A 22,057-nucleotide genomic window follows, 5' to 3' on the forward strand; every position below is an offset into this window, starting at 1 on the left:
TTACTTCAGTACAAGTTCTGGTCCTGTATTTATTGTAAAGTTTCCCTGGGGTCTGGGTGTGTTAACACTGACAAGTTTCCCTGGGGTCTGGGTGTGGTAACACTGACAAGTTACCCTGGGGTCTGGGTGTGGTAACACTGACAAGTTACCCTGGGGTCTGGGTGTGTTAACACTGACAAGTTTCCCTGGGGTCTGGGTGTGGTAACACTGACAAGTTACCCTGGGGTCTGGGTGTGTTAACACTGACAAGTTACCCTGGGGTCTGGGTGTGGTAACACTGACAAGTTTCCCTGGGGTCTGGGTGTGTTAACACTGACAAGTTACCCTGGGGTCTGGGTGTGTTAACACTGACAAGTTACCCTGGGGTCTGGGTGTGTTAACACTGACAAGTTTCCCTGGGGTCTGGGTGTGTTAACACTGACAAGTTTCCCTGGGGTCTGGGTGTGTTAACACTGACAAGTTACCCTGGGGTCTGGGTGTGTTAACACTGACAAGTTTCCCTGGGGTCTGGGTGTGTTAACACTGACAAGTTACCCTGGGGTCTGGGTGTGTTAACACTGACAAGTTTCCCTGGGGTCTGGGTGTGTTAATTAACACTGACAAGTTTCCCTGGGGTCTGGGTGTGTTAACACTGACAAGTTACCCTGGGGTCTGGGTGTGTTAACACTGACAAGTTTCCCTGGGGTCTGGGTGTGTTAACACTGACAAGTTTCCCTGGGGTCTGGGTGTGGTAACACTGACAAGTTTCCCTGGGGTCTGGGTGTGTTAACACTGACAAGTTTCCCTGGGGTCTGGGTGTGTTAATTAACACTGACAAGTTTCCCTGGGGTCTGGGTGTGTTAACACTGACAAGTTACCCTGGGGTCTGGGTGTGTTAACACTGACAAGTTTCCCTGGGGTCTGGGTGTGTTAATTAACACTGACAAGTTTCCCTGGGGTCTGGGTGTGTTAACACTGACAAGTTACCCTGGGGTCTGGGTGTGTTAACACTGACAAGTTTCCCTGGGGTCTGGGTGTGTTAACACTGACAAGTTTCCCTGGGGTCTGGGTGTGGTAACACTGACAAGTTTCCCTGGGGTCTGGGTGTGTTAACACTGACAAGTTTCCCTGGGGTCTGGGTGTGGTAACACTGACAAGTTACCCTGGGGTCTGGGTGTGTTAACACTGACAAGTTTCCCTGTGGTCTGTGTGTGGTAACACTGACAAGTTTCCCTGGGGTCTGGGTGTTGTAACACTGACAAGTTTCCCTGGGGTATGAGTGTGGTAACACTGAATAGTTTCCCTGGGGGTCTGGATGTGGTAACACTGACAAGTTACCCTGGGGTCTGGGAGTGGTAACACTGACAAGTTACCCTGGGGTCTGGGTGTGGTAACACTGACAAGTTACCCTGGGGTCTGGGTGTGGTAACACTGACAAGTTTCCCTGGGGTCTGGGTGTGGTAACACTGACAAGTTACCCTGGGGTCTGGGTGTGGTAACACTGACAAGTTACCCTGGGGTCTGGGTGTGGTAACACTGACAAGTTACCCTGGGGTCTGGGTGTGGTAACACTGACAAGTTACCCTGGGGTCTGGGTGTAGTAACACTGACAAGTTACCCTGGGGTCTGGGAGTGGTAACACTGACAAGTTACCCTGGGGTCTGGGTGTGGTAACACTGACAAGTTACCCTGGGGTCTGGGAGTGGTAACACTGACAAGTTACCCTGGGGTCTGGGTGTGGTAACACTGACAAGTTACCCCGGGGGCCTGGGTGTGGAACACTGACAAGTTACCCCGGGGGCCTGGGTGTGGTAACACTGACAAGTTACCCCTGGGGCCTGGGTGTGGTAACACTGACAAGTTACCCTGGGGTCTGGGTGTGGTAACACTGACAAGTTACCCCGGGGGCCTGGGTGTGTTAACACTGACAAGTTACCCTGGGGTCTGGGTGTGGTAACACTGACAAGTTACCCCGGGGGCCTGGGTGTGTTAACACTGACAAGTTACCCTGGGGTCTGGGAGTGGTAACACTGACAAGTTACCCCGGGGGCCTGGGTGTGGTATGACTTTAGTGTTACATTCTGTGATTGTGTTTCCTGCTCGTGGTCAACACTGAAGGTCTTCAGCGTAAACACTGTGTTGAGGAAACTCTCGCCAATGTTTCCTGCCGCCTTCAATACCTGACTTCGCGCCTTAAATAACTTCCAACATTGTTTATTTTTCTCTGCTTCCATCATTTAAATTTCTAATCCATTCTTTGCGCTCCTTAACATTCTTTCTTGTTCCTTGAGGTTCTTATTATTAATATATACGTAATTGAACAAATCCTCAAGGGCCGTGATGAGGGTTCGAATCTACGTCCGAGAGGATCCCAGACGCGCCTTAATCGACTGAGCTACGACATGGTCAAAAGAATTGCAACCGGGAGTTCAACTTGACCTACCACGGATCCTGCAGCCACTCCGAGACAAAAACAAGGTTTTTATACAATTTTACACAAACCAAAAAAATCCTGATTTGTGTCTCGGAGAGACTGTAGGATCCGTGGTAGGTCAAGTTGAACTCTCGGTTGCAATTCTTTTGACCATGTCGTAGCTCAGTCGATTAAGGCGCGTCTGGGATCCTCTCGGACGTAGATTCGAACCCTCATCACGGCCCTTATGGATGTGTTCATTTAATGCATCATACTATTGTGATTTCTGTGTGTATACGTAATTGAACCATCTTCCAGAAATTCCAACCATTTCATCCCCGTCACGTTAATACTTCAGTGTTCATGTCTCAGCAATTAATATTACCTGTTTCTGTATTACTGAATAATGTGAATAAAATTGCTGTAAAATGTATATATCTTATGAGAAAACTTTTAAATAATAAGGAATTTTAAATGTACATATTTGTAATCATCTACATATGTATGAATACAGATTTTCAGCTTCAGAATTGTATTTAAAATAGAAATTTAACTTTGAAATTATGTTTTTAAATTAAACATAAATGTAAAGTATAAATATATTTTACTTAAACAAAATTTAAGTATATTAATATTTTTGTTAATTAAACAAAAATTTAAAATTTGTAAGTAAATTAAAATTATAAAATATAATTTTAAAATAAATAACAAATTTTTTTTTAAAGTTAATTAAAATTTTAAATTTTAATTAAAAAACAAAAAAATGAGTGAAACTAAATAGATATTTAAAATTAAAATTTAAGTTTTATAGCCAAAATTTAAATTAACGTTCTCATACTAACTGCGAGAAGTGCCTCTCACCCTGGTGTGGACCCCAGTCATGGTAACGAGGTTACTGACCCTCGGGAAGGGGTAATTATCCACCATTAAAGGTCAAAGGTCACACCCTTAACGACCGTTGCTGTGTTGTTCTGCAGGACTTCCCTCGGTACTGTCCAGTGTGAGGCTGGTCTGGACACTACTAGTGTCCGGACAGTACAAGGCTTCCCTTGGTACTGTCCAGTATGAGGCTTCCACACCTGCCGTTGTTACTGTTGGTACCTGTTATGCTGCTTCCACACCTGTGGTTGTTACTGTTGGTACCTGTTATGATGCTTCCACACCTGTCGTTGTTACTGTTGGTACCTGTTATGCTACTTCCACACCTGTGGTTGTTACTGTTGGTACCTGTTATGCTGCTTCCACACCTGTCGTTGTTACTGTTGGTACCTGTTACGGCCCTATTGGGTCGCAACTGGGTTCTTCTCTGATGTTTTTAGAGTTTGGGTATCCGGCCCCAAGTTAGTAGTGGCTTTCAAGGGGAGTGTTCCGTAACGCAAGTAAATTAAAGGGGAAGGGATACAAATACACTAATTTTAAATATATAATCACCACCACCACCATAAATAAATATATAAACAGTCACACGAGGGGTATAACTACACAATGTACAGAATCGTCTTCCTCTGAAGACACAGGATGCTCTACGGTGCTCAAGACGAATAGCCCTGGTTCTCTTCTCGTGGCCTCATGATGAATCCTTTGATTCTCTAGGCGAATCTACCCTGGCCACAGGCCAGCCAAATCACAGTCCCACTGGGTGCACCGTCGTGGAGGCCTTCAACCACAAATCCAGCCTATAGCTGGCAGGTTCCAATCAGCTCCGCTGCGTAGGCCACTCCACGACCGATACTAGGGTTGCGAGCCCTAGGCAGGAGCCTCATGTGATTCCACAGATCACTCTCCTCCCTCAACAACACCCCAGTGGCTAGTCTTCTCCACCAGTCAGCCCCGGGTACGACAATTCCTGGTTCTGCCACCTCACAGGCAGGCTAACACAACAGTGTTCATCCGGGGGGTGACTCACAGCTTCTGCAGCAAACACGTGGAGATACTATGGCTGCCTTGGGTAGACTGATCCACCGTCCGATTCAGCAGTCCCAGGTCGACTCTGTAATCAGACACGTCATTAGTACTGGGTACTCTCTAGGGCACCTCACTTACAGGCTTAGATGCAAACGCCCACCTATCCACTCCATAGATGGCGTTGCTGTCTAAGCATCACCTCACCAGAGGTCAACAGCGGCTATGTCACGAGCTGATTAAGACGGGAAACCAGCCCCTGTGGCCGGTATATCCTGTCCTCACTAGATGGCGCCGTCCATTTGGAGGGGGTTTCGGGAGCTGACCCACAGATGGCGTTGTCGTCACCGCTCCGTGCCCGGACGCTAGACTCGGGTCCATAACAGTACCTGTTATGCTGCTTCCACACCTGCAGTTGTTACTGTTGGTGCCTGTTATGCTGCTTCCACACCTGCCGTTGTTACTGTTGGTACCTGTTATGTTGCTTCCACACCTGTCGTTGTTACTGTTGGTGCCTGTTATGCTGCTTCCACACCTGCCGTTGTTACTGTTGGTACCTGTTGTGCTGCTTCCACATCTGTAGTTGTTACTGTTGGTGCCTGTTATGCTGCTTCCACACCTGCCGTTGTTACTGTTGGTGCCTGTTGTGCTGCTTCCACACCTGTCGTTGTTACTGTTGGTAACTGTTATGCTTGTTGTTGCTTCTACTGTTGTTGTTCCTACTGTTGTTGTTCCTACTGTTGTTGCTTCTACTGTTGTTGCTCCTACTGTTGTTGCTCCTACTGTTGTTGTTCCTACTGTTGTTGCTCCTACTGTTGTTGTTCCTACTGTTGTTGCTCCTACTGTTGTTGTTCCTACTGTTGTTGCTCCTACTGTTGATGCTCCTACTGTTGTTGCTCCTACTGTTGTTGGTCCTACTGTTGTTGCTCGTACTGTTGCTGCTTCTACTGTTGCTGCTTCTACTGTTGCTGCTTCTACTGTTGCTGCTCCTACTGTTGCTGCTCCTACTGTTGCTGCTCCTACTGTTGCTGCTCCTACTGTTGCTGCTCCTACTGTTGCTGCTTCTACTGTTGCTGCTCCTACTGTTGCTGCTCCTACTGTTGCTGCTCCTACTGTTGCTGCTCCTACTGTTGCTGCTCCTACTGTTGCTGCTCCTACTGTTGCTGCTCCTACTGTTGCTGCTTCTACTGTTGCTGCTTCTACTGTTGCTGCTCCTACTGTTGCTGCTTCTACTGTTGCTGCTCCTACTGTTGCTGCTCCTACTGTTGTTGCTCCTACTGTTGCTGCTCCTACTTTTGCTGCTCCTACTGTTGTTGCTCCTACTGTTGCTGCTCCTACTGTTGCTGCTCCTACTGTTGCTGCTCCTACTGTTGCTGCTCCTACTGTTGTTGCTCCTACTGTTGTTGCTCCTACTGTTGCTGCTCCTACTGTTGCTGCTCCTACTGTTGTTGCTCCTACTGTTGCTGCTCCTACTGTTGCTGCTCCTACTGTTGTTGCTCCTACTGTTGCTGCTTCTACTGTTGCTGCTTCTACTGTTGCTGCTCCTACTGTTGCTGCTCCTACTGTTGCTGCTCCTACTGTTGCTGCTCCTACTGTTGTTGCTCCTACTGTTGCTGCTCCTACTGTTGTTGCTCCTACTGTTGTTGCTCCTACTGTTGCTGCTCCTACTGTTGCTGCTCCTACAGTTGCTGCTTCTACTGTTGCTGCTCCTACTGTTGTTGTTCCTACTGTTGCTGCTCCTACTGTTGCTGCTCCTACTGTTGCTGCTCCTACTGTTGTTGCTCCTACTGTTGCTGCTCCTACTGTTGCTGCTCCTACTGTTGCTGCTCCTACTGTTGCTGCTCCTACTGTTGCTGCTCCTACTGTTGTTGCTCCTACTGTTGCTGCTCCTACTGTTGCTGCTCCTACTGTTGCTGCTCCTACTGTTGCTGCTCCTACTGTTGTTGCTCCTACTGTTGCTGCTCCTACTGTTGCTGCTCCTACTGTTGCTGCTCCTACTGTTGCTGCTCCTACTGTTGCTGCTCCTACTGTTGCTGCTCCTACTGTTGCTGCTCCTACTGTTGTTGCTCCTACTGTTGCTGCTCCTACTGTTGCTGCTCCTACTGTTGCTGCTCCTACTGTTGCTGCTCCTACTGTTGCTGCTCCTACTGTTGCTGCTCCTACTGTTGTTGCTTCTACTGTTGCTGCTCCTACTGTTGTTGTTCCTACTGTTGCTGCTCCTACTGTTGCTGCTCCTACTGTTGCTGCTCCTACTGTTGTTGCTCCTACTGTTGCTGCTCCTACTGTTGCTGCTCCTACTGTTGCTGCTCCTACTGTTGCTGCTCCTACTGTGCTGCTCCTACTGTTGTTGCTCCTACTGTTGCTGCTCCTACTGTTGCTGCTTCTACTGTTGCTGCTTCTACTGTTGCTGCTTCTACTGTTGCTGCTCCTACTGTGGTCAATTATTAGTGGTAATATTTATAAAAGGAAATATTATTATATTCTTCTAAAGCAGGTCCAGCGCCTTAAGTTTTGACCATAAACAGAAAAGTCATCACAATATCTTAACCACGTGGCATTAAAGGGAAAAATTCCACTTAATAAATATATTTCAGGGACTCCATATTGTATTTACATACGACAAGGGCATGAAACTTAGCCATTGCACTTACAAAATTTTTTACAATGGCTTTCATTATTAGAAACCAAATTAGAATCATTAACACAGTATTAGAACTTGATGAGAGGAGGGGGGGGGGTGACACAATTCAATAGTTCATCATATATAAATCATTTAAAGTTATGCACTGTGTCATTTCTTTAATAAAGAATATTATTATTAATTTTCACTTTCTTGAAATCCCAGAGGTACTTATTTCTGCTTAGTATATCAGCTTAGTCTTTACCGTTATCTGAATTGAAGACATTCTTTCAATTTGGTTTATAATCTGAAGCAATTGAAAAGTTTATATGAAATAAGATCCTTTGAATTTACTTTAGATCTGGTTTGATTATTTGGATTCAGTCAAGGATATGAGCAAAGAACATATCCATCTGTTGCAAGAGGATATCCATATGTGGCAAGAGGATATCCATATGTGGCAAGAGGATATCGTCTGTGGCAAGAGGATATCCATCTGTGGCAAGAGGATATCGTCTGTGGCAAGAGGATATCCATATGTGGCAAGAGGATATCGTCTGTGGCTAGAGGATATCGTCTGTGGCAAGAGGATATCCATCTGTGGCAAGAGGATATCGTCTGTGGCAAGAGGATATCCATATGTGGCAAGAGGATATCCATATGTGGCAAGAGGATATCCATATGTGGCAAGAGGATATCGTCTGTGGCAAGAGGATATCCATATGTAGCAAGAGGATATCGTCTGTGGCTAGAGGATATCGTCTGTGGCAAGAGGATATCCATCTGTGGCAAGAGGATATCGTCTGTGGCAAGAGGATATCCATATGTGGCAAGAGGATATCCATATGTGGCAAGAGGATATCCATATGTGGCAAGAGGATATCGTCTGTGGCAAGAGGATATCCATCTGTGGCAAGAGGATATCGTCTGTGGCAAGAGGATATCCATCTGTGGCTAGAGGATATCCATCTGTGGCAAGTGGATATCCATCTGTGGCAAGTGGATATCCATCTGTGGCAAGTGGATATCCATCTGTAACAAGAGGATATTCATCTGTGGCAAGAGGATATCCATCTGTGGCAAGTGGATATCCATCTGTAACAAGAGGATATTCATCTGTGGCTTGGGGATATCCATCTGTGGCAAGAGGAGAAATATAAGGTAATTTAAGATGTAGTTAGAAACAATGGAGTAATTACAGTCATCTATGTTGTTACAATGAAACATTATTCATTGTTAACTAGGACTCTTACATTGCCATCAATACAATGAATGATTGGGGTCATTATACATCGCTCTAGGTAATGATATTGACTTTTAACGGTTAGAGCATGACAATATATGTGTAAATAAAGTGGAAACAGGAGGAAAACTCAAAATCTTGAAAACTCAGAAATGCTTCGCTAATCCCACAAGTGAGAACTGATCCCACAAGCCAGATCAAGGGACTCAAATTCTTTGATGTTGGTATAAGAAAATTAAGAGGAGGTGGAGTTTCTGCTTTCCATAAAGAGGATCTGAAGTGCCGTGTGAGAGAGAAGAGAGAACCAGAGACCTCAGGAGTAGACGTGAGTGAGGGAAGACAACTTTACTAATAAGATTAATATACAAATATTTGAATCTTTGGAATGAAGAATTAGAGAGTAAAAATGTATATAAGGAAATACAAATGCAAAATAATTCCTGGTGGTAATCAGGGAGTCCTTCCTGACACTGTTTGGTGCTATGTTAATTAGAATCACTTTTACAGTATACCCAGCATACCAGCCACAGCAAGACAACAGCCAAAGGTACCCTAGGCAGTATACGCAGTATACCACCCACAGCAAGTCAATAACCACAGTTGCCCTAGGCAGTATACGCAGTATACCACCCACAGCAAGTCAATAACCACAGTCGCCCTAGGCAGTATACCCAGCATACCAGCCACAGCAAGTCAATAACCACAGTTGCCCTAGGCAGTATACCCAGCATACCAGCCACAGCAAGACAATAATCACAGTTGCCCTAGGCAGTATACTCAGTATACCACCCACAGCAAGACAATAACCACAGTTGCCCTAGGCAGTATACCACCCACAGCAAGTCAATAATCACAGTTGCCCTAGGCAGTATACCCAGCATACCAGCCACAGCAAGTCAATAACCACAGTTGCCCTAGTCAGTATACCCAGCATACCAGCCACAGAAAGACATTAACCACAGTTGCCCTAGGCAGTATACTCAGTATACCACCCACAGCAAGACAATAACCACAGTTGCCCTAGGCACTATACGCAGTATACCACCCACAGCAAGTCAATAACCACAGTTGCCCTAGGCAGTATACGCAGTATACCTCCAACAGCAAGACAATAACCACAGGTACCCTAGGCAGTATACTCAGTATACCACCCACAGCAAGGCAACAAACACAGGTGCCCTCGGCAGTATACTCAGCATACCACCAGCGGTGCGCTTCGCTGACTACATTCCCAGGTTTAAGCATTAAGACGAGTTTAATAACCTCACGAAATTAGAGTGTCAGGAGATAAATGTGTCAGGTAAGGTTGTACAACCTGGCGAGAGACACTTGTCGTGGCAGAACCTGAACTAACTCACCACCTTTGGTAACTCAGTTATTGGTTTATTGTAAGCTAAGAAGGAACTGGGAAATAAGGAAATTACTTTTCTGTGAAAACTATTTATCAGCTTAAATTTTGTTTGTTTGATATATGTATATGTATATATGTATGTTATGTATGTATGTATATTATGTATATACATATATTTATATATATATATATATATATATATATATATATATATATATATATATATATATATATATATATATATATATATATATATATATATATATATATATATATATATATATATATATATAGTATCTTTTCACTATGTATGGTGGAGGCCCTTACCCCACTCTCTTTGGGCTCCTTCCCTTAACCTCAGCCCCTTACCCCACACTCCATGGGCCCCTTCCCTCAACCTCAGCCCCTTACCCCACACTCCATGGGCCCCTTACCCCACGCTCCTTGGGCCCCTTCCCTTAACCTCAGCCCCTTACCCCACACTCCATGGGCCCCTTCCCTTAACCTCAGCCCCTTACCCCACACTCCATGGGCCCCCTTCCCCACACCCAGGCCCTGCCCGCCGCCCCAGGTGTACCCACCAACACAACAACATAACTGAGTATATTGCAAAATAAGATTACACAAGATGAACGATAACAGGACAGGTGGTCCCTGCACAATGACGTATGACCATAACTACCTCGCCCAGGGATCCAATGTTGTTGTTGATGGGTTTGTTGTTGTTGTTGTCACGTGTTGTTGGTGTGTGTGTTGTTGTTGGTGGTGCTGGCCGCGCTTGTGAGACTGCTGACTCTCACCGAGGTGTTGTTCAACACGCTGCTCTTGCACGCCTTCACCTGCCATATTGTTATTCAACAGCTTCCAATTGTTTCCCTCCTGGCGCTTGTCCTTGTTTGGTCCTGTTTAGTGTTTCTGTTCTTGCTTCCTTGTCTGTTGTGGTTGTTGATGCTCACGTTGATGTTCGTGTGGTTGTTGGTGTTCACGTTGATGTTGGTGTGGTTGTTGGGTGCTCCTGTTGATGATGTGTGGTTATTGATGCTCCCGTTGATGTTGTTGTGGTCGCTGATGTTGGTGTGGTTGTTGATGTTCCTGTTGATGATGGTGTGGTTGTTGATGCTCCCGTTGATGATGGTGTGGTTGTTGATGCTCCCGTTGATGTTGGTGTGGTTGTTGATGCTCCTGTTGATGTTGGTGTGGTTGTTGATGCTCACGTTGATGTTGGTGTGGTTGTTGATGTTCCCGTTGATGTTGGTGTGGTTGTTGATGCTCCCGTTGATGTTGGTGTGGTTGTTGATGTTCCCGTTGATGTTGGTGTTGTTGTTGATGCTCACGTTGATGTTGGTGTGGTTGTTGATGTTCCCGTTGATGTTGGTGTGGTTGTTGATGTTCCCGTTGATGTTGGTGTTGTTGTTGATGCTCACGTTGATGTTGGTGTGGTTGTTGATGTTCCCGTTGATGTTGGTGTGGTTGTTGATGCTCCCGTTGATGTTGGTGTGGTTGTTGATGCTCCCGTTGATGTTGGTGTGGTTGTTGATGCTCCCGTTGATGTTGGTGTGGTTGTTGGTGCTCCCGTTGATGTTGGTGTGGTTGTTGATGCTCACGTTGATGTTGGTGTTGTTGTTGATGCTCCCGTTGATAATATAACGACTGTTGTGGCTGTTAATATTGCCGTTGTCGTTCAGAGAGCTGCTGTTGTTTACAGTTACTGTTGTTAGTGGGATTGTGAGTTTGAGGAAGAGTGAGACATGGAGGGAAGTGCAGTGTGGTGCGGGAGCACTGTCAGCCAGGGTGACAGTGACTGACCTGTGTCACTGTCGACGACCCGTCACCTGGCGGCTCTGGGTACAACGGTATGTCGTCTGGAGTACTGTCAACAACGGTATGTCATCTGGAGTCCTGTCAACAACGGCATGTTATCTGGAGTCCTGTCAACAACGGCATGTTATCTGGAGTCCTGTCAACAACGGCATGTTATCTGGAGTCCTGTCAACAACGGCATGTCATCTGGAGTCCTGTCAACAACGGCATGTTATCTGGAGTCCTGTCAACAACGGCATGTTATCTGGAGTCCTGTCAACAACGGCATGTTATCTGGAGTCCTGTCAACAACGGCATGTCATCTGGAGTCCTGTCAACAACGGAATGTTATCTGGAGTCCTGTCAACAACGGCATGTTATCTGGAGTCCTGTCAACAACGGCATGTTATCTGGAGTCCTGTCAACAACGGCATGTTATCTGGAGTCCTGTCAACAACGGTATGCTCGTTGTTGTCTTTCTGTTCACCTTCTCACGACCTTCTGGTGACCTGCTGGTGACCTTCTGATGACCTTCTGATGACCTTCTGGTGACCTTCTGATGACCTTCTGATGACCTTCTGATGACCTTCTGGTGACCTGCTGGTGACCTTCTGATGACCTTCTGATGACCTTCTGATGACCTTCTGGTGACCTGCTGGTGACCTTCTGATTACCTTCTGGTGACCTTCTGATGACCTTCTGGTGACCTTCTGATGACCTTCTGATGACCTTCTGGTGACCTTCTGATGACCTTCTGGTGACCTTTTGATGACCTTCTGGTGACCTTCTGATGACCTTCTGGTGACCTTCTGGTGACCTTCTGATGACCTTTTGATGACCTTCTGGTGACCTGATGACCTTCTGATGACCTTCTGATGACCTTCTGGTGACCTTCTGGTGACCTTCTGGTGACCTTTTGATGACCTTCTGGTGACCTTCTGATGACCTTCTGGTGACCTTCTGATGACCTTTTGATGACCTTCTGGTGACCTTCTGGTGACCTTCTGGTGACCTTCTGGTGACCTTCTGGTGACCTTCTGGTGACCTTCTGATGACCTTCTGGTGACCTTCTGATGACCTTTTGATGACCTTCTGGTGACCTTCTGATGACCTTCTGATGACCTTCTGGTGACCTGCTGATGACCTTCTGGTGACATTCTGATGACCTTCTGGTGACCTTCTGATGACCTTTTGATGACCTTCTGGTGACCTTCTGATGACCTTCTGAAGACCTTCTGGTGACCTTCTGGTGACCTTCTGGTGACCTTCTGGTGACCTGGTGACCTTCTGGTGACCTTCTGGTGACCTTCTGGTGACCTTCTGAAGACCTTCTGGTGACCTTCTGGTGACCTTCTGGTGACCTTCTGGTGACCTTCTGGTGACCTGGTGACCTTCTGGTGACCTTCTGGTGACCTTCTGGTGACCTGGTGACCTTCTGATGACCTTCTGATGACCTTCTGGTGACCTTCTGGTGACCTTCTGGTGACCTTCTGGTGACCTTCTTGTGACCTTCTGGTGACCTTCTGGTGACCTTCTGGTGACCTTCTTGTGACCTTCTGGTGACCTTCTTGTGACCTTCTGGTGACCTCATGACCTTCTGATGACCTTCTGATGACCTTCTCACGACCTTCCGGTATTATATCTCCAGGTGTAAGGTGGTAATAAGGACTAGTGCAGAGAGCAAGGGAGGGAGTGAGGACCTGAGAGAATCAAAGAGAAATGAGAAAACTTCCTTGATAGAGAGAGGAGGAAAGTTGTGAGGGAGAGGAAGGAATCACTTCTTACTGGAGCAAACTGCCTCCCATCACAGTTTATGGGAACTGGAGCGGGTGAATTATGGCGGGGGGGGGGGGGATTGTAACTCGTTGGGAAAGGGGAAAATAGTGACTAGCAAAATGAGGGGAAATATCGACTAAGAGGGAGGAGGACACGAGCCTCGCTGCGTTGTATACGTCGATTACGTCAAGTTATAAGGCCTAGTAAAGTGAGGTATAAAGTGCATAAATGGTCAATTAAGTTCACAGCTGGCATGTGAGGGGAGTCGAACTTGAGTGGGGGGGGGGAGTGGGAGCATGACGTCACATTCCTTGACAACAAACTGTGAGTGAATAATCAGCTTCATATCCTCCAATCACTGCCAGGTTGCCAGAGACGCATCCTTCCCTCGCACCGTTGCAGTGTTCAAGGCACAGAAGCAACACTGCAGCACACAGTGTTGACGTCTTAATGTCAGGGTGCATCAACACTGGCTTATCGCTTGGTTTGGATATTTGCTGACTTAGCAACTTAGCAACAAATGTTTGCAGTGATCATAGCTGACTTCTGCTACACTCTGTATACACATAGTGTGTAAGCGAGTATATATGATGCGTGATCCTTCACACGGTACAAAACCACCTCCTTGACAAAGGTTACTCTGTCAAAGCCTCTTGGTCTCAATATTTGTTCTAATACATGATGTATGGCATACGTGCATACATACAAACATTCATGTATGATTCCATACTTGTTAGAAATATTCTGTTGACTTCCTCACTTCCCACATTATCATTTTTCTGTCAGAATTCTCTTGGTTTCCTCAGTCTATGGTCTCGCACTGTTGTTTTCTCCTTGTGTGGCTATAGAACAGCTTTGGTTGTTCCTTAACTTTGGCAGCAATGTTATTTTTAAATTGCCTCTCAGCTTCTTTTCTTGCTCCGAGGTATTATTTCTGGTACTCTTGAGTACCTCGTTATTGTCTTCTTCTCCTTGTTCCCTGTACGTACAACACCCATTTTCTTGTCCTTTCTTGATCTTCCTTCCATTGCCTGTTGAAGAAGTGGTTTACGTCTCCCGTCCACCTCCTTCTTCAGTGGTGTGAACTGCTCGTTGCCTCGGCACATTTCCCAACAAAGACATCCATCAGATCATTTACTACCTTCCTTTCCCACTGAATTCCACATAGAATTCCTTCATCTTACTGTCATCCCATGTCTGAAATCCCTCTTCTTTCTTTTCAAGAGGTTTCTGTGTGAAACAAACTCCTTTCCCTCCACTAGGAGGTAAAGGAGTCGAGAGGCGGGACCAAAGAGCCGAAGCTCAACCCCCGCAAGTACAACTAGGTGGGTATGATATTGAAGTATGAGAGCGCAATGTTCGCTAACTCCTAGAGGCATCTGATGCACTTCCATTTTCAACTTCTGCCAGTTGACAGATTCGCTTCTTCATGTGCACTGTTTCTCATATTTTCTGGTCCTGCTTTCCTCATTTGCTGCCTCATTTGCTGAATTAACAACTGTATGATAGTTTTACTCATTTCTCTGACTTGACAGTTAATGAGGGAGGATTATATTGTTACTACTGTGTTACTCATCAATTATTTTTAAACCCAATGTCAAATATGAAAAAAGAAAATTACATTTTTTCAACCAAAAAAATATATATTTATAAAATATATAAATATATATTTATAAAATATATAAATATATATATATAGTTGTCAATTAACTTCACACGTCACTTATATAATGAACATTCTCTGGTGAGTCACATTAACTAAAGTTCAATGATCCTTCACTATCTCTGTGTCACGAAGACCTTGTCTGTGTACGAGATCACCTGTGATGTGTAACATTCATCAGGTGAATGTTGGCTCCTGAATGTTGGCACCTGAATGTTGGCTCCTGAATGTTGGCACCTGAATGTTGGCACCTGAATGTTGGCACCTAAATGTTGGCACCTGAATGTTGGGTCCTGAATGTTGGCTCCTGAATGTTGGGTCCTGAATGTTGGCTCCTGAATGTTGGGTCCTGAATGTTGAGTTCTGAATGTTGGCTCCTGAATGTTGGGTCCTGAATGTTGGGTCCTGAATGTTGGGTCCTGAATGTTGACTCCTGAATGTTGGGTTGTGAATGTTGGGTCGTGAATGTTGGGTCCTGAATGTTGGGTCCTGAATGTTGGGTCCTTAATGTTGGGTCCTGAATGTTGACTCCTGAATGTTGGCTCCTGAATGTTGGGTCCTGAATGTTGGGTCCTGAATGTTGGGTCCTGAATGTTGGGTCCTGAATGTTGGCTCCTGAATGTTGGCTCCTGAATGTTGGCACCTGAATGTTGACTCCTGAATGTTGGCTCCATAATGTTGGCTCCTGAATGTTGACTCCTGAATGTTGGCTCCTGAATGTTGGGTCCTGAATGTTGGCTCCTGAATTTTGACTCCTGAATGTTGGCTCCTGAATGTTGGCTCCTGAATGTTGGCACCTGAATGTTGACTCCTAAAAGTTGGCTCCTGAATGTTGGCACCTGAATGTTGACTCCTGAAAGTTGGCTCCTGAATGTTGGCTCCTGAATGTTGGCTCCTGAATGTTGGCACCTGAATGTTGGCACCTGAATGTTGACTCCTGAATGTTGGCACCTGAATGTTAGCTCCTGAATGTTGGCTCCTGAATGTTGGCACCTGAATGTTGACTCCTGAATGTTGGCTCCTGAATGTTGGCACCTGAATGTTGACTCCTGAATGTTGGCTCCTAAATGTTGGCTCCTGAATGTTGGGTCCTGAATGTTGGGTCCTGAATGTTGGCTCCTGAATGTTGGCTCCTGAATGTTGGCACCTGAATGTTGACTCCTGAATGTTGGCACCTGAATGTTGGCTCCTGAATGTCGGGTCCTGAATGTTGGCTCCTGAATGTTGGCTCCTGAATGTTGGCACCTGAATGTTGACTCCTGAATGTTGGCACCTGAATGTTGACTCCTGAATGTTGGCTCCTGAATGTTGGCTCCTGAATGTTGACTCCTGAATGTTGGCTCCTGAATGTTGGCTCCTGAATGTTGGGTCGTGAATGTTGGGTCGTGAATGTTGGGTCGTGAATGTTGGCACCTGAATGTTGACTCCTGAATGTTGGCTCCTGAATGTTGGCTCCTGAATGTTGGGTCGTGAATGTTGGCTCCTGAATGTTGGCTCCTGAATGTTGGCTCCTGAATGTTGACTCCTGAATGTTGGCTCCTGAATGTTGGCTCCTGAATGTTGGGTCGTGAATGTTGGGTCGTGAATGTTGGCACCTGAATGTTGACTCCTGAATGATGGCTCCTGAATGTTGGCTCCTGAATGTTGGGTCGTGAATGTTGGCACCTGAATGTTGGCTCCTGAATGTTGGCACCTGAATGTTGACTCCTGAATGTTGGCTCCTGAATGTTGGGTCGTGAATGTTGGGTCGTGAATGTTGGCTCCTGAATGTTGGCTCCTGAATGTTGGCACCTGAATGTTGACTCCTGAATGTTGGCTCCTGAATGTTGGCTCCTGAATGTTGACTCCTGAATGTTGGCTCCTGAATGTTGGGTCGTGAATGTTGGGTCGTGAATGTTGGCTCCTGAATGTTGGCTCCTGAATGTTGGCTCCTGAATGTTGGCACCTGAATGTTGACTCCTGAATGTTGGCTCCTGAATGTTGACTCCTGAATGTTGGCTCCTGAATGTTGGCTCCTGAATGTTGGGTCGTGAATGTTGGGTCGTGAATGTTGGCACCTGAATGTTGACTCCTGAATGTTGGCTCCTGAATGTTGGCTCCTGAATGTTGGGTCGTGAATGTTGGGTCCTGAATGTTGGCTCCTGAATGTTAGCTCCTGAATGTTGGCTCCTGAATGTTGGCACCTGAATGCTGGGTCGTGAATGTCGGGTCCTGAATGTTGGGTCGTGAATGTTGGGTCTTGAATGTTGGCTCCTGAATGTTGGCTCCTGAATGTTGGCACCTGAATGTTGGCACCTGAATGTTGGCTCCTGAATGTTGGCTCCTGAATGTTGGCTCCTGAATGTTGGCTCCTGAATGTTCACTCCTGAATGTTGGCTCCTGAATGTTGGCTCCTGAATGTTGACTCCTGAATGTTGGCACCAGAATGTTGACTCCTGAATGTTGGCACCAGAATGTTGACTCCTGAATGTTGGCTCCTGAATGTTGACTCCTGAATGTTGGCTCCTGAATGTTGACTCCTGAATGTTGGCACCTGAATGTTGGCACCTGAATGTTGGGTCCTGAATGTTGGCTCCTGAATGTTGGCTCCTGAATGTTGGCACCTGAATGTTGACTCCTGAATGTTGACTCCTGAATGTTGGCTCCTGAATGTTGGCACCTGAATGTTGACTCCTGAATGTTGGCTCCTGAATGTTGGCACCTGAATGTTGGCTCCTTGATGTTGGGTCGTGAATGTTCACATAAAATCATTCTCGAGGATAAGATTAAAACATCATGATGGTCCAGGGAAGAGTGGCACACGTGCCGCTCTGATGATTGATGATTCTTCCTAATCCATCGCTTGACGGCTGACAGGTAAACTTGACGGATGAGAGATGACAGGTAAACCTGACGACAGGCGGTAGTAAACTAAAAAATGGTGAGAGGATACTCACGTACGAGTGTAGATAAACAAGGATTAAAGCACTAAAAGCATTTTGGAAATGTGTTTAGTTATATTGCACGTTCTTTAAAATATGTTGCAGGTTAGGTTAGGTTAGGTTAGGTTAGGTTAGGTAAGGTTAGGTTAGGTTAGGTTAGGTTAGGTTAGGTTAGGTTAGGTTAGGTAAGGTTAGGTTAGGTTAGGTTAGGTTGGGTTAGGTTAGGTTAGGTTAGGTTAGGTTAGGTTAGGTTAGGTTAGGTTAGGTTTGGTTAGGTTAGGTTAGGTTAGGTTTGGTTAGGTTAGGTTAGGTTAGGTTAGGTAAGGTTAGGTTAGGTTAGGTTAGGTTAGGTTAGGTTAGGTAAGGTTAGGTTAGGTTAGGTTAGGTTAGGTTAGGTTAGGTAAGGTTAGGTTAGGTTAGGTTAGGTTAGGTTAGGTTAGGTTAGGTTAGGTTAGGTTAGGTTAGGTTAGGTAAGGTTAGGTTAGGTTAGGTTAGGTTAGGTTAGGTTAGGTTAGGTTGCTGTTGCTCGCAGTGTGCTGGGTAAAGATGGCAGCTACATGTTGTAAGATAAGTATATTATCTAAGACTTCAGAACAACGCGATCAACATTACTAAAATGCCTTGAACACGAACATCAGCAGTGTTGCAGGCCTTCCCTGGGTGTAGAGTGACCTTGTACACGAACATCACGAGTGTTGCAGGCCTTCCCTGGGTGTAGAGTGACCTTGTACACGAACATCACCAGTGTTGCAGGCCTTCCCTGGGTGTAGAGTGACCTTGTACACGAACATCAAGAGTGTTGCAAGCCTTCCCTGGGTGTAGAGTGACCTTGTACACGAACATCACCAGTGTTGCAAGCCTTCCCTGGGTGTAGAGTGACCTTGTACACGAACATCACCAGTGTTGCAGGCCTTCCCTGGGTGTAGAGTGACCTTGTACACGAACATCACCAGTGTTGCAGGCCTTCCCTGGGTGTAGAGTGACCTTGTACACGAACATCAAGAGTGTTGCAAGCCTTCCCTGGGTGTAGAGTGACCTTGTACACGAACATCACCAGTGTTGCAAGCCTTCCCTGGGTGTAGAGTGACCTTGTACACGAACATCACCAGTGTTGCAAGCCTTCCCTGGGTGTAGAGTGACCTTGTACACGAACATCACCAGTGTTGCAGGCCTTCCCTGGGTGTAGAGTGACCTTGTACACGAACATCACCAGTGTTGCAGGCCTTCCCTGGGTGTAGAGTGACCTTGTACACGAACATCAGCAGTGTTGCAAGCCTTCCCTGGGTGTAGAGTGACCTTGTACACGAACATCAGCAGTGTTGCAAGCCTTCCCTGGGTGTAGAGTGATCTTGTACACGAACATCACCAGTGTTGCAGGCCTTCCCTGGGTGTAGAGTGACCTTGTACACGAACATCAGCAGTGTTGCAAGCCTTCCCTGGGTGTAGAGTGACCTTGTACACGAACATCAGCAGTGTTGCAGGCCTTCCCTGGGGTGTAGAGTGACCTTGTACACGAACATCACCAGTGTTGCAAACAATACCGGCGGGTGAAGGGCAATTATAAACAACTTTCAAATCAACAAGTTTAGGTGAATATATTCTAGAACTTAATCCCTCCAAGACTGTCATTACCAAGGCCTTATGGGCCCTTAATGTAATAATATCTTTAGCATAATATTCAATATACATAACATTTATTTAACGTTGAGAATATGTTCAAGAACTCACACTGTGGTTACTGTTCAACCTGTTCTCGCACTTACTTACAGTCAATATTGACTTATTAAATACGTGAATATGTGACATACTAAACAAACTAGTTTACCTTGAAAAGCTTCATAGAAAACACCGACCTTACCTAACCTTCTTAGTATGTTAAGATAAGCATCTTATTGCTTCGTAATTACTATTATTACTTAACCTATACCTATAATTGGTCCCTAGTGAGGTAGTCTTTAGTGAGGTGGTCCCTAGTGAGGTGGACCCTAGTGAGGTGGTCCCTAGTGAGGTGGTCTTTAGTGAGGTGGTCCCTAGTGAGGTGGACCCTAGTGTGGTGGTCCCTAGTGAGGTGGTCCCTAGTGAGGTAGTCCCTAGTGAGGTGGTCCCTAGTGAGGTGGTCCCTAGTGAGCTGGTCCCTAGTGTGGTGGTCCCTAGTGTGGTGGTCCCTAGTGAGGTGGTCCCTAGTGAGGTGGCTCCTAGCGAGGTGGTCCCTAGTGAGGTGGCCCCTAGTAAGGTGTCCCTAGCGAGGTGGTCCCAAGCGAGGAGGTCCTAGCGTGGTGGTCCCTAGTGAGGTGGTCTCTAGTGAGGTGGTCCCTAGTGAGGTGGTCCCTAGTGAGGTGGTCCCTAGTGAGGTGGTCCCTAGTGCGGTGGTCCCTAGTGAGGTGGTCCCTAGTGAAGTGGTCCCTAGTGTGGTGGTCCCTATTGTGGTGGTCCCTAGTGTGGTGGTCCCTAGTGAGGTGGTCCCTAGTGAGGTGGCTCCTAGCGAGGTGGTCCCTAGTGAGGTGGCCCCTAGTAAGGTGTCCCTAGCGAGGTGGTCCCTAGCGAAAAGGTCCCTAGCGTGGTGGTCCCTAGTGAGGTGGTCTCTAGTGAGGTGGTCCCTAGTGAGGTGGACCCAAGTGTGGTGGTCCCTAGTGAGGTGGTCCCTAGTGAGGTAGTCCCTAGTGAGGTGGTCCCTAGTGAGGTGGTCCCTAGTGAGCTGGTCCCTAGTGTGGTGGTCCCTAGTGTGGTGGTCCCCTAGTGAGGTGGTCCCTAGTGAGGTGGCTCCTAGCGAGGTGGTCCCTAGTGAGGTGGCCCCTAGTAAGGTGTCCCTAGCGAGGTGGTCCCTAGCGAGGAGGTCCCTAGCGTGGTGGTCCCTAGTGAGGTGGTCTCTAGTGAGGTGGTCCCTAGTGAGGTGGTCCCTAGTGAGGTGGTCCCTAGTGAGGTGGTCCCTAGTGCGGTGGTCCCTAGTGAGGTGGTCCCTAGTGAAGTGGTCCCTAGTGTGGTGGTCCCTAGTGTGGTGGTCCCTAGTGTGGTGGTCCCTAGTGTGGTGGTCTCTAGTGTGGTGGTTCCTAGTGAGGTGGTCCCTAAGGAGGTGGTCCCTAGTGAGGTGGTCCCTAGTGAGGTGGTCCCTATAGTGAGGTGGTCCCTATAGTGAGGTGGTCCCTAGTGAGGTGGTCCCTATATAGTGAGGTGGTCCCTAGCGAGGTAGTCCCTAGCGAGGTGGCCCCTAGTGAGGTGGTCCCTAGTGTGGTGGTCCCTAGTGTGGCGGTCCCTAGTGAGGTGGTCCATAGCGTGGTGGCCCATAGTGAGGTGGTCCCTAGTGAGGTGGTCCCTATATAGTGAGGTGGTCCCTAGTGAGGTGGTCCCTAGTGAGGTGGTCCCTAGTGAGGTGGTCACTAGTGTGGTGGTCCCTAGTGTGGTGGTCCCTAGCGTGGTGGCCCCTAGCGAGATGGTCCCTAGTGTGGTGGCCCCTAGTGAGGTGGTCCCTAGCCAGGTGGTCCCTAGCGAGGTGGCCCCAAACCAGGTGGTCCCTAGTGAGGTGGTCCCTAGTGCGGTGGTCCCTAGTGAGGTGGTCCCTAGTGAGGTGGTCCCTAGTGTGGTGGTCCCAAGTGTGGTGGTCCCTAGTGAGCTGGTCCCTAGTGAGCTGGTCCATAGTGAGGAGGTACCTAGTGTAGTGGCCCCTAGTGTGGTGGTCCCTAGTGAGGTGGTCCCTAGTGAGCTGGTCCCTAGTGAGCTGCTCCATAGTGAGGAGGTCCCTAGTGTAGTGGCCCCTAGTGTGGTGGTCCCTAGTGAGGTGGCCCGTAGTGAGGTGGTCCCTAGCGTGGTGGTCCCTAGTGAGGTGGTCCCTAGCGTGGTGGTCCCTAGTGAGGTGGCCCTTAACCCATCAACCGACAACAGTTGGCCACCCCTGGGGAACCTATTTACTCCTAGGTGAACAGTTGTATCAGAGGAAATTAAACGTGCCCAAAGGTTTCTCCTCCAGCCCCAGGAAACAAACAGATAACCTCCCGACTGTGCTACACGGCTCGTAATATATTTCATTAAATCTCTCTTCTCTCCACCCAGCTTTGTCTCTTCACAAACAATCCTTAACAAACATCTAAGGAACTTCTCAGAGAACTTTAACTTTGTCGTAAATCTCCGTCGTCCGTAACTGTCGCTTGAGACGCCTAACTACAGCGAACTACAGGAGTCTCCCCTGACAGCGTCATTACCGGTCTCGCGAGGCTGTAAGCAAAAATATATCTTCATGTCTGTATTTCAGCTGCGAACGTGAGCTGGTAACGAACGTAACTCGTTCAGGAATCTTACCAATCAGAGGCAGCAGCCAACACAGTGACCTGATTGACGGAAAAACCTCGCCAGAGTTTGTTATCCCAGACGTGCTCTGTGTCTCAAGTCTTGCTGAAG

General features: G+C 47.1%; 2 protein-coding genes across 2 annotated transcripts in view; one reads left to right on the forward strand and one right to left on the reverse strand.

Moving 5' to 3' along the window:
* Positions 1–7,872, forward strand: part of LOC138369482 (enolase-phosphatase E1-like) — a 25,749-nt gene extending 17,877 nt beyond the window's left edge. Inside the window, exon 3 of the mRNA XM_069332739.1 lies at positions 7,299–7,872. Within this exon, the coding sequence (XP_069188840.1) occupies positions 7,299–7,872 (574 nt within the window). The remainder of the gene's footprint in view (positions 1–7,298) is intronic.
* Positions 7,869–14,190, reverse strand: LOC138369483 (uncharacterized protein DDB_G0287625-like). The gene is made up of 4 exons (XM_069332740.1): positions 14,074–14,190; positions 11,804–13,008; positions 10,933–11,200; positions 7,869–8,051 (listed from the first exon to the last, which is right to left on the reverse strand). Exons 1-4 carry the CDS (start codon positions 14,188–14,190, stop codon positions 7,869–7,871), a joined length of 1,773 nt encoding a protein of 590 aa, XP_069188841.1.
* Between the last annotated feature and the right edge of the window lie 7,867 nt (positions 14,191–22,057).

The sequence above is a fragment of the Procambarus clarkii genome, chromosome 28 (genome assembly GCF_040958095.1).
Source record: "Procambarus clarkii isolate CNS0578487 chromosome 28, FALCON_Pclarkii_2.0, whole genome shotgun sequence".
Lineage (NCBI taxonomy): Eukaryota > Metazoa > Arthropoda > Malacostraca > Decapoda > Cambaridae > Procambarus > Procambarus clarkii.